General features: G+C 50.4%; 2 protein-coding genes across 4 annotated transcripts; one reads left to right on the top strand and one right to left on the bottom strand.

Moving 5' to 3' along the window:
- Positions 1 to 882: 882 nt before the first annotated feature.
- On the bottom strand, positions 883 to 4,279 carry Trir (telomerase RNA component interacting RNase). Of its 3 annotated transcripts, none has more exons than XM_052727026.1 (3): positions 3,865 to 4,274; positions 1,514 to 1,591; positions 883 to 1,294 (listed from the first exon to the last, which is right to left on the bottom strand). In XM_052727026.1, exons 1-3 carry the CDS (start codon positions 4,198 to 4,200, stop codon positions 1,187 to 1,189), a joined length of 522 nt encoding a protein of 173 aa, XP_052582986.1. In that variant the 5' UTR covers positions 4,201 to 4,274; the 3' UTR covers positions 883 to 1,186. The 3 variants fall into 3 exon arrangements, 2 of the variants coding, with proteins under 2 accessions (XP_052582986.1, XP_052582987.1); XR_008215610.1 differs by having other exon boundaries at positions 1,249 to 1,294; positions 1,514 to 1,707; positions 3,865 to 4,277; XM_052727027.1 differs by lacking the exon at positions 883 to 1,294 and having other exon boundaries at positions 1,515 to 1,591; positions 3,888 to 4,279.
- Positions 4,280 to 5,833: 1,554 nt separating this feature from the next.
- Get3 (guided entry of tail-anchored proteins factor 3, ATPase) lies at positions 5,834 to 14,438 on the top strand. The gene is made up of 7 exons (XM_052727022.1): positions 5,834 to 6,012; positions 6,752 to 6,899; positions 12,262 to 12,410; positions 12,492 to 12,642; positions 13,262 to 13,369; positions 13,450 to 13,647; positions 14,097 to 14,438. Exons 1-7 carry the CDS (start codon positions 5,852 to 5,854, stop codon positions 14,226 to 14,228), a joined length of 1,047 nt encoding a protein of 348 aa, XP_052582982.1. The 5' UTR covers positions 5,834 to 5,851; the 3' UTR covers positions 14,229 to 14,438.
- Positions 14,439 to 14,702: the final 264 nt, after the last annotated feature.

Genomic DNA, 14,702 nt, shown 5'->3' on the forward strand with positions numbered 1-14,702 from the left:
CTCTCCCAGAGGACCCAGGCTGAATTCCTAGCAACTACATGACAGTTCACAACCAGCTGTAACTCTAGTTCCAGGGGATCTGCTGCTATCTTTGGTCTCCACAGGTACCAGGCATGCATGTGGTATACAGACATGCATAAAAGCAAAAAATAAAATTTTTTAAAAGTGGCGTATGGGCTGGAGAGAATCTATCAACCATTAAAGGCTAGGTTCACAACCAAAAAATATAAAAAGAGGCCTAAAACAGACATCCCCTCCCCAACAAGCCTCTATCCTATCCTTGTTAGTAGTCACCACCCAAAAAGCCTCCCCGCTTTCTTCCCATCTGTCTCCTCTAAGGACAGGGAGAGTGTTGGCTGGTTGATGCTCTGATCCCCAGAGTCCAGAACAGCCTTGGCATATGGTGGTAAGTGCTTGGTCACTATCTGGGGAAGAAATAAAATAGCAGCTCTGAATTAACCAAATCGTAAGATTAGTGCACAGCACACAACGAGGTGCTGGAGACTGGACAGTGCCTTATGTGCACCAGACAAGCACACTCACACTTAAGTACAAGCCAAGTCACAGTAAACCGAGACTGTGAAGGACTTGGAAGGTAGTGCATGTCCATACCATGCTGCCAAGGGAGGAAACAAACCCGTGCAGCACATAAGACCCTGTCTCAAAATAAAAACACAAACCAGACAGGACTCTAAGTGCCACAGTTACTAAAGAGGGAAGAAAGATGTCTTGAGGGTACATGACAGGCCGCATGGTCCCTGGCTACAGAACTTCCCTTCACCTCCTCACAATGGGTCCACTCCAGCACTGGTAGGTGTGGCAGCCACCAGTGGGGACAGTCTTAGCTGGGAGACCGCAAAGACGACAAAGCAAGCACACAGCTCCAGCACTAAATCAGGTTCTTTACTTCTCAGAAGTGACTGCTGAAAGGAGAAGGACAGCAAGAGAGACAGAGCCAGAGAAAGCGGTGGTGGGAAGAAAGGGGACAGTAAACCACTGGTCTAGTGAGTCTCAGGAGGCAAGTGCTCAAGGTAAAAAAAAAGAGTCCTGGAGAATGGTCTGCGGCCACGGGAAGCGCCTTGGTTTCCTTCTGTGTATCAGTCCTCCAGGAAGGCCGCTGCCATTACCGCCTTAAATAGTTATGTACATTGCAGAGAGTCCCAGGCAGTGAGCACCTGGGAGGGGGTCATTTCACCAGGGGTCGAGTTTTATCATCGTCACCGCACTGGTGGGCTTTGTACTTTTTCACTTCTGCCATGTACTTGGCCCATGCGTCACCTTTACTTGTTAATACCTGTGGGGTTGGAGGAGGGGAGGACTGGTTGGAAGACAGATGCCAAGAAGCTGGGGACAAGAGTCAGGAACATCATGACAGCTCCCCCACCCCCGATGTCACACTAAAATGCAGAGGCAGGTTATCTGGGGACCTACCACCCTACCAGGCCCACCCATCCAAAGCCTGAGTCTGGAAGGAAAAGGCAGTTAAGGTGGCACCCCTAGCCAGCCCACTCACCTCATCCTCCGTCTTCTGCTTCTTGGCTACTATTCCTGTCTTGAGGGCTAGTTTGTTCCCGCCTCTGCGCTTGCCCACCTGGGTGAAGGGACAGAAGACTGCAAGGGTTACAGGAGCCGGGCCCGCCCTTGGCGGTGCTGAGGCCCACTACACCTTCCTATCGACGCCTCGCCCAGCTCCTCCAGCCGGCCGACCTGCGCAGCAATCAGAGAGGAGCACACTCGACTCAGCGCCTGCCCTGGGCTGCCATGCCCAGGCAGTCCTGGGCCCCAGGCTACCCTCCCAGGGGGGCAGAGGAGTGCTCACCTTACTGGGGACTGGCTCTGTCCTCACTCTTTCTGCCCAGGCCTCACCCTGTCCTGGCAGGGACCATACAGGTAACAATACCTTTATTGAGCATTACTACATACCAAGCCTTATATGCCACCCAAAGGGTGCTGTGGTCATGTTATCTCCTCTCACATTCAGTTATGCTGTTTGAAAGTAATAACTACCCCATTTTAGAGAAAACACAAGTGTCTGGGAGGGGCAGGACAGGCTGTCAACAAGAGAGCAATACTCATGATCAGATAGTGCAAAGCCAGTCAGAGCATCCTGAATCACAAAGTATCCTTAATTCTCCTGTCCTGATCTGGCCTGGCTTTTTTAGGGGTGTAACTATAATGGCTACTCATGAACAAATGAAAATAATAGTAACACTACTGCTGCTCCCATTCCTGGAAAAGATTTCAACCTCTACTCTTGACTGTCACTTTCTACTTCCTCTAAGAACAGTCTTGCTCTGGATTTTCACCCTGGTATCCCATCTTCTCCCCTTAACTGGGGGGCCTCTAAGACAACATCCTGTGCTCACCCTTCAACTAGGCATCAGACACTGCTGAGACTACATCGCCCCACTCACCACTTTTTGTGAGATGCTGCAGATGGAATCTAGGATCAAGCACTCCAAGCATCTAACAGAGCTAAATCCCCACACCTCTTGTTTGTACTTTAAGCTGGGTCTCACAAAGTTGCTCAGGCTGGCTCTGAATTCATTCTGTACTTGAGGCCCTCCAGTCTCAGCTCCCACACAAACACACCCTTTTTGTGTTGTTTCTAGAAACAGGTTATTGCTATATAACCCTGGCTGAATTCAAACTCTGCAACCCTCCTGTCTCAACCTCTACAGTGCTAGGATTACACGTATGTACCACCCTGTCTGGCTCATACACCCTTTTAAGAGGTTAAGAAACTTGAGCCTTACCCCAAACCACAGAGCTGGATCCAGGATTTGACCCACGATCTGCTATTCTCAAACCAATATTTCTTCCTCCCCACTACAGGGCCTCTAATGCAACGCCTGAGACAAAGCAAGCTCAAAACTAACAAAAATTATATGTCCAATTGATTTAACCTAGAGCTCAACCGAGTACTCTCGGCATTTTCAGCTAGATCATTCTTTGTTATCCCATGCACTGTAGGATATTGAATAGCATTCCTGTACCTACCCATAGATGTCACTAGCATCTCCTCTCAGAGTTTTAACAACCAAAATGTCTACAGACTTTACAAAATACATGAGGGTAAGGAGACTTGTCCCCAGTAGAGAACCACTGGTCTAGTTCTTTCTCTAAGAGTGTGTACTGACTTTTCTATGGGATACTCATATCAAAAGGAAAAATGATGTTAATTACTAGAACTACAGAAAATCAGAGTAGGCAACCCAGGCTCCAAACAAACAACGTTCTGTTCTGTCAAATTCACCACTGATTACCCATCACAAGGTAAGGTGCTCAATAAACGGACAACAGTTAAATGATATAGAAAGAAATCGAATGATCTTCCTAAGGTCACAAAGTCAGTGACTTGCTTTTTGTTGTTGGTTAGTTGGTTTTGTTTAATTAGGACAGGCTCTCACTTTCGAATCCTCGGTCTTCTTGAATCCGGAGTGATGGTATTGCAAGGCGTGTGTCACCACGCCCGGCTACGGTCCGTGGTGTGAGTCTAACGAATACAGCAGACTCGGAATTTGAATTTGTCCCCTCCTTTTCCCTCAAATTGTGTGTTTGGGTCCCCACTATTCAAAGTCAAAATCAAACAGGAATCCTAGCATCTAGGGCTCCCTATCCCCAGAGCGCTGCTTCCAATGCAATTTCCCGGTTCCCAGGTCCCGCGAGTAAGACCTGGGGCTTCCCACTACCGCCCAGAAACACCCCTCGTCCGGAATCCAGGTTCAACATTCTCAGCAAGCGACCGGGACCGTCCGGGCATCCCGGCTGAGGACTGCCTGGGACCAAGACACCCCTTCCCGGGCCCGACTCCCCCTGCCAATACGGGCCCCGGGGCCCGCCCCCACCCCCGCGGCTCCTTACGAAGCTGAGTGTGGGGCCTGGGCCGCCCTTCCTCTTCGGATTCCCTGGGCCCGCCGCGGCGGAGGCCGATGGGTCGGGTCGCTGCGGGCCCGGGGGTGGCTCCTCCTGCCGCTGCCGCTGCTCCTCCTCCATCTTCCGCTTGAACAGCTCCAGGAAGCTGCCGTCGTTGGCGAACAAGTTCACACCGCCGGACACCGGACTTGAGCCCGATACCTCGTCGTCCCCGCTCTCGGGTGACGTTCCTGGCCCCGACTCAGCCCATCGGCTCCTGCCGCCGCCCGCCGGGCCGGGCGCCTCCCGACCCGGAGGCTCCGCCCGTCTCCCTCGGGCAGCCATTTTGTCGCCAGGTGCCGCGCAAGGGACTTCGGGAAAGGCTCTCAGACCGCGCGCTTGGCGCGGGACTGGCTTCGTCTGAAGCACTGCATGCTGGGAAGAGAGGAGTGATCCCAGAAGCCAACGCAGAGTGGGCGGGGCTTGGGTGGGGCAAAGGTGCTCTGACCTGGCGACCAGTGGGTGGAGCCCAGAAGCCGGGTGCCTTTCCTTCTGTTCCTCGGATTTTCCTAATCCTGCCAGCACGAGTTCGTTAAACAGACAGAAGCATAGAACCATCATCTGGGACCCGAGTTCCCTCTAAAGGCTGAGAGCACAGTCCCAGTCGACCACCAGAACTCTGTAATTGAAAAGATCTTGTTTGGCGACTGCGTGCTCTATTGACTCTTGGGAACTTGGGTGGCCTCTAACTAGGTCTGGAAAGCATATCTATCTAACTTGATACCTCCTATTAGAAATGGAAGATTCAGCCGGGCGGTGGTGGCGCACGCCTTTAATCCCAGCACTTGGGAGGCAGAGCCAGGCGGATCTCTGTGAGTTCGAGGCCAGCCTGGACTACCAAGTGAGTTCCAGGAAAGGCGCAAAGCTACACAGAGAAATCCTGTCTCAAAAAACCGAAAGAAAAAAAAAAAAATGGAAGATTCTCTAGGTTGGACATCTATCTCGGAATTTAATCTCTTACCTTTAAATAAGGAAACTGCTGGCTACGTGCAGCTAGATGCCCCGTCTGAGAGTAGTATTTTAGAAGCTGAGCACTCAAATGAAGCTGAAGAAAATTCTAGGCTGAGTCCTTCTCTAAGAGTTAATGTTCTGCGCTGAGTTCTGCACCAAGGGGACTAAGAACCCTTGTATTCCTTCCAGAGAACAGGGATTCAATTCAAACAGCGTTTGCTGAACTTGGAGCACACACGTGTACAAGGGGGGAGCACAACGCCAAGCGCAACCAGAGTTTCGGAAACTAAAGTTCTCTCTACAAGGACGACTGTTGCAGATATCATTCCTGCCCAGCATGGGTATTCCGAGCACAGAGGCAAAAGTCTGCATACCCTGCCACAAATGGAGTCTTTTTGCCTTTTATGGACCCTCAGCCAACTAACCAGTTCGTTCGTGATTGGCTTGAGGCAGGAGCCAGGTGGCTCACAACCAACTGAGTAAGTGGCGGACAAGAAGAGATGTTGAGGTACAAAATAGAAAGTAAGGAGGAAATGATCATCAGGAAACTGAGCCTATAGAATCGAGCCAAGAGACACCTCTGCTCTAACTTCAAAGAGCTTAGACGGGATGTTTGGCTGGTTGCTAAGGAGAGAGAGGTTGCCGCCTACAGGGACTTGAGCGTGACTAGTGGAAGTGAAACAAGCTACAGCCAATGAAAAGAGTACCGCAAGACTTAGGATCCAATCACTGGAAGGCAATGATGTGAGTCATACCAATATACTTACAAGACAGGGTCATTCTGAGAAAACTACAGACAAAAGATCACCAAGGTGAGTCCTCGACGCATAAAACGGTGAAAATATAGCGTCTCTTGTTCCTAAATGTCAATGCAGGAGTAGAATAAGTCAGGCTTCCCGCCTCCACAGGGATGTGGCAGATTCGTTTCCCCTGTAGGTGTTTAGGACGTGGTGCGTCCCGCTTGATCACGTGACCCGGCTCCAAGATGGCGGCAGGGGTGGCCGGGTGGGGGGTTGAGGCAGAAGAGTTCGAGGATGCTCCTGATGTGGAGCCGCTAGAACCCACGCTTAGCAATATCATCGAGCAGCGCAGCCTTAAGTGGATCTTCGTCGGGGGCAAAGGTGGCGTGGGTAAGACCACCTGCAGGTAAGGAGGCTCTGGTGGGGCCAAGAAGACGGGTGGGATGTACCACCGGACGAAGGGGAGGACTGGGGCCGGCTTTTTCATCCCGAGCGGGGCAAAGCGAGCTGAGCGGGGCTCTTCGGGGTTGTACTCTCCGGAAGTTACTGCAGCTTGCCGAAGATACCTCCTGAATGCAAGCCTGGCGTCCTGAGTTGGATTATCCCTCTTTGGGTCTTGTGAATCCAGCGCGTGGTGTGTGCAGAGGAGCATTTAAATAATCGCAGTTGCCTGGACAGTACCCCCTAGGAAGTTGATAGTAGAGGGGACACTAATACAAGCTATTATAGTATGACGAACCTTCCATTTGATGCCCAGCGCGGGAAGGAGTAGAAGGGAGTGTAAAAGGCACATGGTTACAGTGCCTCAGTCCATTGAGAGGTGAAGTACTTGTCCCTGAACGAGGGAGGGAGGGAGGGAGGGAGGAAGAGCAATCTGTGCTGGTTGGACAGCTGGACTGTGCCACTGCATACCAAAAAAGCAGGCACTCTAACAGGCCGAACCAGTCAACTAAACATTGCACACCAGTCCAGTCCAAATGAAAGGATCAGGTGGTGATCTCTGCAGATGTTAAGGCATGCTCCCATGCTTGCTCTTAAGGTCCCTCTGATCCAGGTCCCTGCGGCCCGACCTTGCATCTCCTGCTATAAACCCCACTACCAAGGCTGGCTCCTCACTCCTCGTCTTCCTTCCTTCCTTTGTGCAGCTGCAGCCTGGCGGTCCAGCTGTCTAAAGGACGTGAGAGTGTTCTAATCATTTCCACAGACCCAGCCCACAACATCTCAGATGCTTTTGATCAGAAGTTCTCCAAGGTGCCTACCAAGGTCAAAGGCTATGACAACCTCTTTGCTATGGTAGGTAAAGCTGGAACTGGCTCTGGCTGAGGTTCCCTTTTTTGTTGGTGTTGCTGTTGTTGTTTGTTTGTTTGTTTGTTTGGTGGTTCGTTTTTTGAGACAGAGTTTCTCCGTGTAGCTTTGGTACCTGTCCTGGATCTCACGATGTAGACCAGGCTGGCCTTGAACTCACAGAGATACGCCTGGCTCTGCCTCCCAGGTGCTGAGATAAAAGGCATGCACTAGCACGGCCTGGCATTTTGTTTTGTTTTGTTTTAATGACAGGTGTTTTACACAGCATGCACACCTGATACCCATGCAGGCCAGAAGAGGGCATCAGATCCTCTGGGACTGGAGTTACAGATGGTTATGAGCCACACCATCTGGGTGCTGGGAATCAAGCCCAAATGCTCAGGAAGAGCAGCCAGTGCTCTTAACCACTGAGCTCCAAGCAGAAGGTCTTCTAGGGGCATACCTACCAGCAGCCACCAAGCCATTCATAGTCTACATACTCATCTCTTTGGTGTCACCCTTTCCCTGCATACTCCCAGAGGGACGTGTGGGAAGGACACCATTAAGGAACAGGAAGGTGACCAAATGGAGCTAAGCAAGCAAAGGGAAGGGAAGGAGTAGGAGGAAGAACCAACCAGAGGTAGGCACTGTGGGGTTTTGCTGGCCAAGCAAGCAGTTTGGCTTTGAGTCTAAGTTTGATAGAAGGCTTTTGGAGCTGGAAGGTTTCTCCAGTCCTGCCTGGCCCTGCAGTTGGGATGAATCTCCCCCTCCCGCGTCCCGCAACTGCTTGGTCCCAAGTAAACACACTGAGGCTTATATTATTTACAAACTGTATGACCTATGGGTCAGGCTTCTTGTTAGCTAGCTCTTATATCTTAAATTAACCCATATGTATTAAATTATGCATTGCTACATGGATTCGTGGCTTACCAGTACTTTTACATCTTGCTTCTCCTGGCGGCAGCTCTCAGCTTCTCTTTCCAGACTCCTTTCTCTTTCCTCTCTCTCTCGGATTTCTTGCCTGCCTCTAAGCTGCCTTGCCATAGGCCAAGTCAGCTTATACAACATATATTCACAGCATACAGAAAGACAACCCCAAGCAGGCTTTTTTTTTTTAGAAAGCTATTCTTTTGAAGATTAACTTTATTTTTAGTTATATGTGCAGGGGGCCAGAGGTATCAGGTTCCCCTTGAGTTACCGGCAATTGTGAACTCCCACCCCTATGTGGGTACTGGAAATTGAATGAGGGTCCTCTCGAAAGCAGTACACACTCTTAACTGCTGAGCCATCTCTCTAGCCCCATACTTACGTTTTTTGTGGTGTTGTTAGTGGTGGTGGTGGTGGTGGTGGTGCTGCTGCTGCTGCTGCTGCTGCTGCTGCTACTGCTTGAGATGAAGCCCAGGGTATCCAGCATGCTAGACCATTCCCAGCTTTCAAGTTCATGCTTTGTAAAGGGCTGGGCATGGTGACGCATACCTTTAATCCCAGCACTAGAGAAGTAGAGGCAGGTGGATCACTATGAATTTGAGGCCAGCAGGGCTCCATAGTAGGACCCTATCTTTAAAAATATTATAGTGCCTGGCCCGGGGTGGTGGCACACGCCTTTAATCTCAGCACTCGGGAGGCAGAGCCAGGCGGATCTCTGTGAGTTCAAGGCCAGCCTGGGCTACAGAGCGAGTTCCAGGACAGCTAGGGTTACATAGACAAACCCTGCCTGGAAAAAAAAATAAATAAATAAAGAAATCCATGTCTGGCTGTCATATGGAAATTAGATTGCAAGTCAAGGGTGAAATCAGGAAGAGTAGCAAGAAGGCTGGGGGTTTACATAGGTCACATCTTCATGTTTTCTCTCTCTCTCTCTGTGTGTGTGTGTGTGTGTGTGTGTGTGTGTGCATACACCCATGCCCATGTGCCATTATGGAGGTATCAGGACACCTCCAGGTACTGGGATACTGGTGTTTGCTCTTCCCCCTTGTTTGAGACAGAGTCTCTCGCTTACAGCTGTATGCACAAGGCCAGGTGGCCAGAGAGTTGCCAAGGGTTCCCCACCTCTTATCTCAACATAGCAGCCCTGGGATTATGGAGTCATGCTACCATGCCCACCTTTGCACGGGTTCTGGAGACCCAAATTTTGGTCCCCACACTTACACAAGTGCTTTATCCACTAGGCCATCCTTTTTTTTTTTTTTACACTTTTATGTGTGTGTTCGTGTGACTGTGTGTGGCATGTGCTGCTTGCCTGCAGTGCTTAGAGAGGTATGAAGAAGACTTCAGATTCCTCTGGAACTAAAGATACAAGTAGTTGTGAAATGCCTGATGTGAGTGCTGGGAATCAAACCTACGTTCCCTGCAAGAACAGCTAGTGCTCTTAACCACTAAGGCATCTCTTCAAGCCTTGTTATTCTGAGTTTTTTGTTTATTTGTTTGTTTGTTTTGAGACTGAGTCTCATGTAGTCTAGTGTGGCCTCAACCTTGTAGCCAAGGACAACCTTAAACTTATGGTCCTCCTCCAAAGTGCGGGGATGACAGGCATATGTCATGGGGCCTGACAAAAACTGGTTTCACTTCATTTTTTTTTTTTTCTCGTGCATTGATGTTATGTCTGCATGTACATTTATGCACCAAGTGGATGTGGTGCCCTCAGGTCCAGAAGAGGGTGTTGGATCCCCTGGGACTGGATTTATACGTGGTGGTGAACCTCCATGTGGTTGCTGGGAATTGAACCTGGGCCCTCTGGAACAGCATCCAGGACTCTTAACTTCTGAGCCATCTCTCCAGTGCCTAAGATTGCTTGGTTTTGGTTTAATGAGGGTAATAGTAACTGTCATGATGAGAGCTGAGAAATGGGAACCTCACAGGAGAAAAACAGGGAGTTGTTGAGACAGAGTTTCAACTATACTGCCCATACTAGCCTTGAACTCCTGCTCAGTCTCTAGAGCAGCTGAGTCTGCAGGAACACAGCACCACACCTGGCTTTTGAAGGGCTTGTCTGAGAAAGATGGTGGTAGGGCATATTTGAATGTGACTGGAACTTGCCAGAGCAGAGAGAAATAATTTGGCGGGGATAGTTCTTGAAGGCTGAGCTCTGTCCAGCATACAGAGCCAGGACCTCGACTCTGCCAGGGATGCAAATCAAAAGGAAGTATGTGGCGCCTGGGGTTCTTCCCGGGACAAATGAGGTGTTAAAACCAGCAGCATTTCATCTTTTCTTTCTTTAATTTTTATTTATCTATTGTGTATATTGTATACAGTGTTTTGCCTACATGCCAGAAGAGGGCACCAGATGTCATTACGGATGGTTGTGAGCCACCACGTGGTTGCTGGGAATTGAACTCAGGACCTCTGGAAGAACAGCCAGTGCTCTTAACCTCTGAGCCATCTCTCCCGTCCCTCATCGTTTCTTTTTCTTTTTTCTTTTTTTTTTTTGGTTTTTCGAGACAGGGTTTCTCTATGTAGCTTTGCGCCTTTCTGTAGCCCAGGCTGGCCTCGAACTCACAGAGATCCGCCTGGCTCTGCCTCCCGAGTCCTGGGATTAAAGGTGTGCGCCGCCGCCGCCGCCGCCGCCGCCGCCGCCGCCACTACTGCCGCCACCACCACCACCACCACCACCTGGCCATCTTTTCTTAAGTTTTTTTCAAGAAATAGGGATTGAACTCAGGGCCTGGTGCATACTAGGCCAGATTCACCACTGAACTCCCAGCCCTTTTCTTCTTTGTTAATGTTGCGTGTGTGACTGAACGCTTCTTTTCCTCTCCCTTCAGTGGAGTCCAGGATAGAACTCAGGCTCACAGAGCGAGTTTCTCTACTTGTTGAGCCTTCTCAGTTTTGTTTGTGGTTTTGCTCTTGTTATTTTCAGTCTGGGTCTCACTAAGTTTACAGCCAGCTTTAGCTCACTCTGTAGCATTGGTAGATCTTGCAACCTTTCTGCCTCATTCTGCTGAGTACTTGGGATTACAAGTCTATACCACCAGGCCCAGCCAGGGCTTCCTTTTCTTGCAGAGGCCGGGCCTTCCACAGTGAATGAGACAGAAGACATTTGAGGAGGGAGTAGGGGTAGCGGGCAGAATTGTGTGGCTTTTTGGAGATCTGTCGTTAGGAATGGGGGCAGGTATGACTGATAAGTATATTTTGCCCCAAAAACAGCAATACCAAACAGCTAGGGAAAAGCGGAGTGGGGAGCCTGTCAACAGGAAAGTAAAAGGAGAGTTGGCAGAAGCCTCCCATGTAGCCTAGACTGGGTAAGGGAACAGGCCAAGGCTGGGGCTGTATCTCAGTAATAGAGCTCTTATCTAAAACCTGCCAGTCAGAGGCTGGGGCCATGGGGTCAAGTACTCAGCTAGAATCCACCTTTAAGGGGCTTAGGAATTGCTTAGTGGTAAAGACTCTGCTTAGAATCTCGCAGTGAGTGGCTGAAGGCATAACTTGATGGGAGCACAGGCCTAGCCTGTATAAAGCCCTTGGTTCCGCCTGCAACACTACCCCCAACCCCTCCCTCCCCCCACGAGAAAAAAAGAGAAGAGAATACTGACCAAGAGGGACAGCAAATGGACGGGGATAGGAAACCAGATCACAGTGAGCTGCAGATAGCCGGGCCGGTAGAACCACCTGTAATCCCAGCATTCAGGAGCTTGAAGAAGGCCAGCCTCCACAACATAGTGATTACTTTTTTTTCTCTTTATTTATTTATTTATTGAATTTATTTACTATGTATACAGCATGTATGACTGCAGGCCAGAAGAGGACGCCAGATCTCATTACAGATGGTTGTGAGCCACCATGTGGTTGCTGGGAATTGAACTCAGGACCTCTGGAAGAGGTCTTAACCTCTGAGCCATCTCTCCAGCCCCTACTTTCTTTCTTTAAAAAAATAAAAGAATCTGCCAGGCTTTGGTGGCACACGCCTTTAATCCCAGCACTCAGGAAGCAGAGGCAGGTGGATATCTGAGTTCAAGGTCAGCCTGGTCTACAGAGTTGGTTCCAGGACAGCCAAGGCTACACAAAGAAACCCTGTCTTGAAAAACCAAATAAATAAATAATAGAATTATATTCAAAGATGGCCCACATTAGAGGCATGATCTGAAAAATAGTTGGAGCTAGCTGTGGTTGTATATTGGGAAGGCAAATTTTGGGTGGCACACAGCTATGCAAATCCTGCAATGGGCATGGGTTTCAGCTTATCTTTGGGGCCTCCCCTAGTCCCAGTTTGCAATTTCTTACTTGATTGTGAAGGTTAAACTATTGATGGGACAGACCCAGGATCCTATGTGGTTGGAGCCCTACATGGGCTTCCTCTGGCCTGCACCTAGGAGTTGAGACCCCCTCTGGGAGTCGGTCATCGCAGCAGCCTGAGTCTGGTCCCCTCGGCCCCCAGGAGATAGACCCCAGCCTGGGCGTGGCAGAGCTCCCCGACGAGTTCTTCGAGGAGGACAACATGCTGAGCATGGGCAAGAAGATGATGCAGGAGGCCATGAGCGCCTTCCCTGGCATTGATGAGGCCATGAGCTATGCTGAGGTCATGAGGTAAGCCTGGGAGGGCTTGGAGGGCTGCCTGCCTCCCCTGGGAGGGCCTCTGGTATGAGCCTGACCCTCATCTCCCCTCAGGCTGGTGAAAGGCATGAATTTCTCAGTGGTAGTGTTCGACACAGCACCCACCGGCCACACACTCAGACTCCTGAACTTCCCTACCATCGTGGAGCGAGGCCTGGGCCGCCTCATGCAGATCAAGAATCAGATCAGCCCCTTCATCTCACAGGCAGGTGCCACACACTCCTTCTGTTGGTGTCTTGCCGGGGCCATGTTCCGTGTGGCAGAGCAAGAAGCATGGTCCCCTGTCTCCCCCGCTGTGAAATGGACTGCCTCCCTCCAAATTTCACCCGCTATGTGACCTCAAGTCAATCTTTCACTTCTCTGGGTCTTCCTTTCCTTCTCTGTCAGCTGTAATGCTCATTCAACAGCACATACACTTAAAAAAAAAAAAAATGGAAGGACCAAGAATGGTTCTGTGGATTGTCTATAGTATGACACTTGCCCCCACTCCCGTGTCTAGAGCATGCATAGTCTTTCCTCCAGCCTCACTCAGATAGTAGTGTCTGCTAGGTATCTACTTAGTGCTTAGCACCAGTCTGTAATAAAACACATGGCAGCTCACATAGCAAACAGCTCTTGGAGGTAAGGTGTGGAGATGGAAAAACTGAGAATTCAGGAGGTCAGATATCTTTTCTTGTTTGCTCACAAAGTGGGAGAACTAAAATTACACAGACCTACCCCATGAGTTGGCCCCAGGGCCCACACCTTTCATGGAAATGCTGCAGTATTCAGCAAGCCCCTGATGGGCCCAGGAAGGTGACAAACCTGTCCCCTCATCCCCACAGATGTGCAACATGCTGGGCCTGGGGGACATGAATGCTGACCAGCTGGCCTCCAAGCTAGAAGAGACATTGCCTGTCATCCGATCCGTTAGTGAGCAGTTCAAGGACCCTGTGAGTTGTGACCCAGCAGGTGGGGAGAGGCTCATGAGGATAGCGAGATCCCTTCCTTACTCTTGTCTTGTGCCCCACAGGAACAGACGACCTTCATCTGTGTGTGCATCGCCGAATTCTTGTCCTTGTATGAGACAGAGCGGCTGATCCAGGAGCTAGCTAAGTGCAAGATCGACACCCACAACATCATCGTCAACCAGCTCGTCTTCCCTGACCCTGAAAAACCCTGCAAGATGTGTGAGGCTCGCCACAAGATCCAGGCCAAATACCTGGACCAGGTGTGTCCACCTGCCCAGCCCCAGCCCAGCCAAGAATCCTGTATCTTTTACTGTTATTATCTTTGAGGGCTGGAGCTGTAGCTCAGTAGAGAGAGACAGAGGGACAGAGGAAGGGAGGGAGGAAGGGAGGGACAGAGAGAGTTCATTTTGGTCTTGCTGTGGATAGTACTTGAGGCTTTTTACATGCTTAGCAATACTCTTCTGTAGAGCCATGCCCCCAGTCCTGTCTGACCCCTGTGCCTCCTGATGACCTACCCTCTTCCAACTCCTGGTCCTTCTGTGTCTAGAGGACTGAGGCTGGACTGGGAAGCATGACATCTAGTCCAGTCCGGGACTTGCTAGCTCCACTCCCACATACTATATCAAGAGGCCTCTGCCCTAACCTGCCACCCCCTTGGAAACCCCTTCTGCCCTTAATCTCTGCTTTCTGCTCTCTAACCTGGTTACAGATGGAAGACCTGTATGAAGACTTTCACATTGTGAAGCTGCCACTGTTACCCCACGAGGTTCGGGGAGCCGATAAAGTCAACACCTTCTCTGCCCTGCTCCTGGAGCCCTACAAGCCCCCCAGCACCCAGTAGCGCCACTGTTCATCCCAGCTGCTGCCACTTCACAGCCTCCTCTTTCTCCGTGGGGCAGAGTTTGCACAGAGTCCCCCACAGTACAGGGGGAGCCACTTAGGAGGTGGGAAGTTGGGAGGAGGTCTGTTCCCCCTGGTGGGGCCTGGGGAGGCTGCAATGCCCCCCACCTCTCCCTGCCTCACACTCCTCAATAAAATAATCTTAAACAGCTGTTTGTTAATGGAGGCATGGGTCGGAAGCACCTATGGGCGGCCGTGTAGATCATACACTACACAGGAGTCTTTGTCTCCCTCTCGTACACGGGTCCAGCCAGAGCACCCCCAGGATGATATGTGTTTGTGGTAACACCTGTGGAAAGAGGCTATCTTGGGTAAAAGAGAAGCCTGGTCTTAAAGAGATCCTTTCTAGGGCTTCAAAACCTATAATGAAAGCATTTGCTCCCTTAAACTCAAGCGTGTGCCAGGTGTGGAGACA

The sequence above is a fragment of the Peromyscus californicus genome, unplaced genomic scaffold (assembly GCF_007827085.1).
Source record: "Peromyscus californicus insignis strain IS unplaced genomic scaffold, ASM782708v3 Scaffold_8__1_contigs__length_139910024, whole genome shotgun sequence".
NCBI lineage: Eukaryota > Metazoa > Chordata > Mammalia > Rodentia > Cricetidae > Peromyscus > Peromyscus californicus.

Coding starts and splice junctions, on each gene's coding strand:
- Trir (XM_052727026.1), bottom strand. CDS start 4,200: ATGGCTGCCCGAGGGAGACGGGCGGAGCCTCCGGGTCGGGAGGCGCCC. Junction 1,592..3,864: donor CAGGCCCCACACTCAGCTTC/GTAAGGAGCCGC, acceptor CCCTTCACCCAG/GTGGGCAAGCGCAGAGGCGG. Junction 1,295..1,513: donor AGCAGAAGACGGAGGATGAG/GTGAGTGGGCTG, acceptor CCAACCCCACAG/GTATTAACAAGTAAAGGTGA.
- Get3 (XM_052727022.1), top strand. CDS start 5,852: ATGGCGGCAGGGGTGGCCGGGTGGGGGGTTGAGGCAGAAGAGTTCGAG. Junction 12,411..12,491: donor AGCTATGCTGAGGTCATGAG/GTAAGCCTGGGA, acceptor ATCTCCCCTCAG/GCTGGTGAAAGGCATGAATT. Junction 13,370..13,449: donor GTGAGCAGTTCAAGGACCCT/GTGAGTTGTGAC, acceptor TGTGCCCCACAG/GAACAGACGACCTTCATCTG.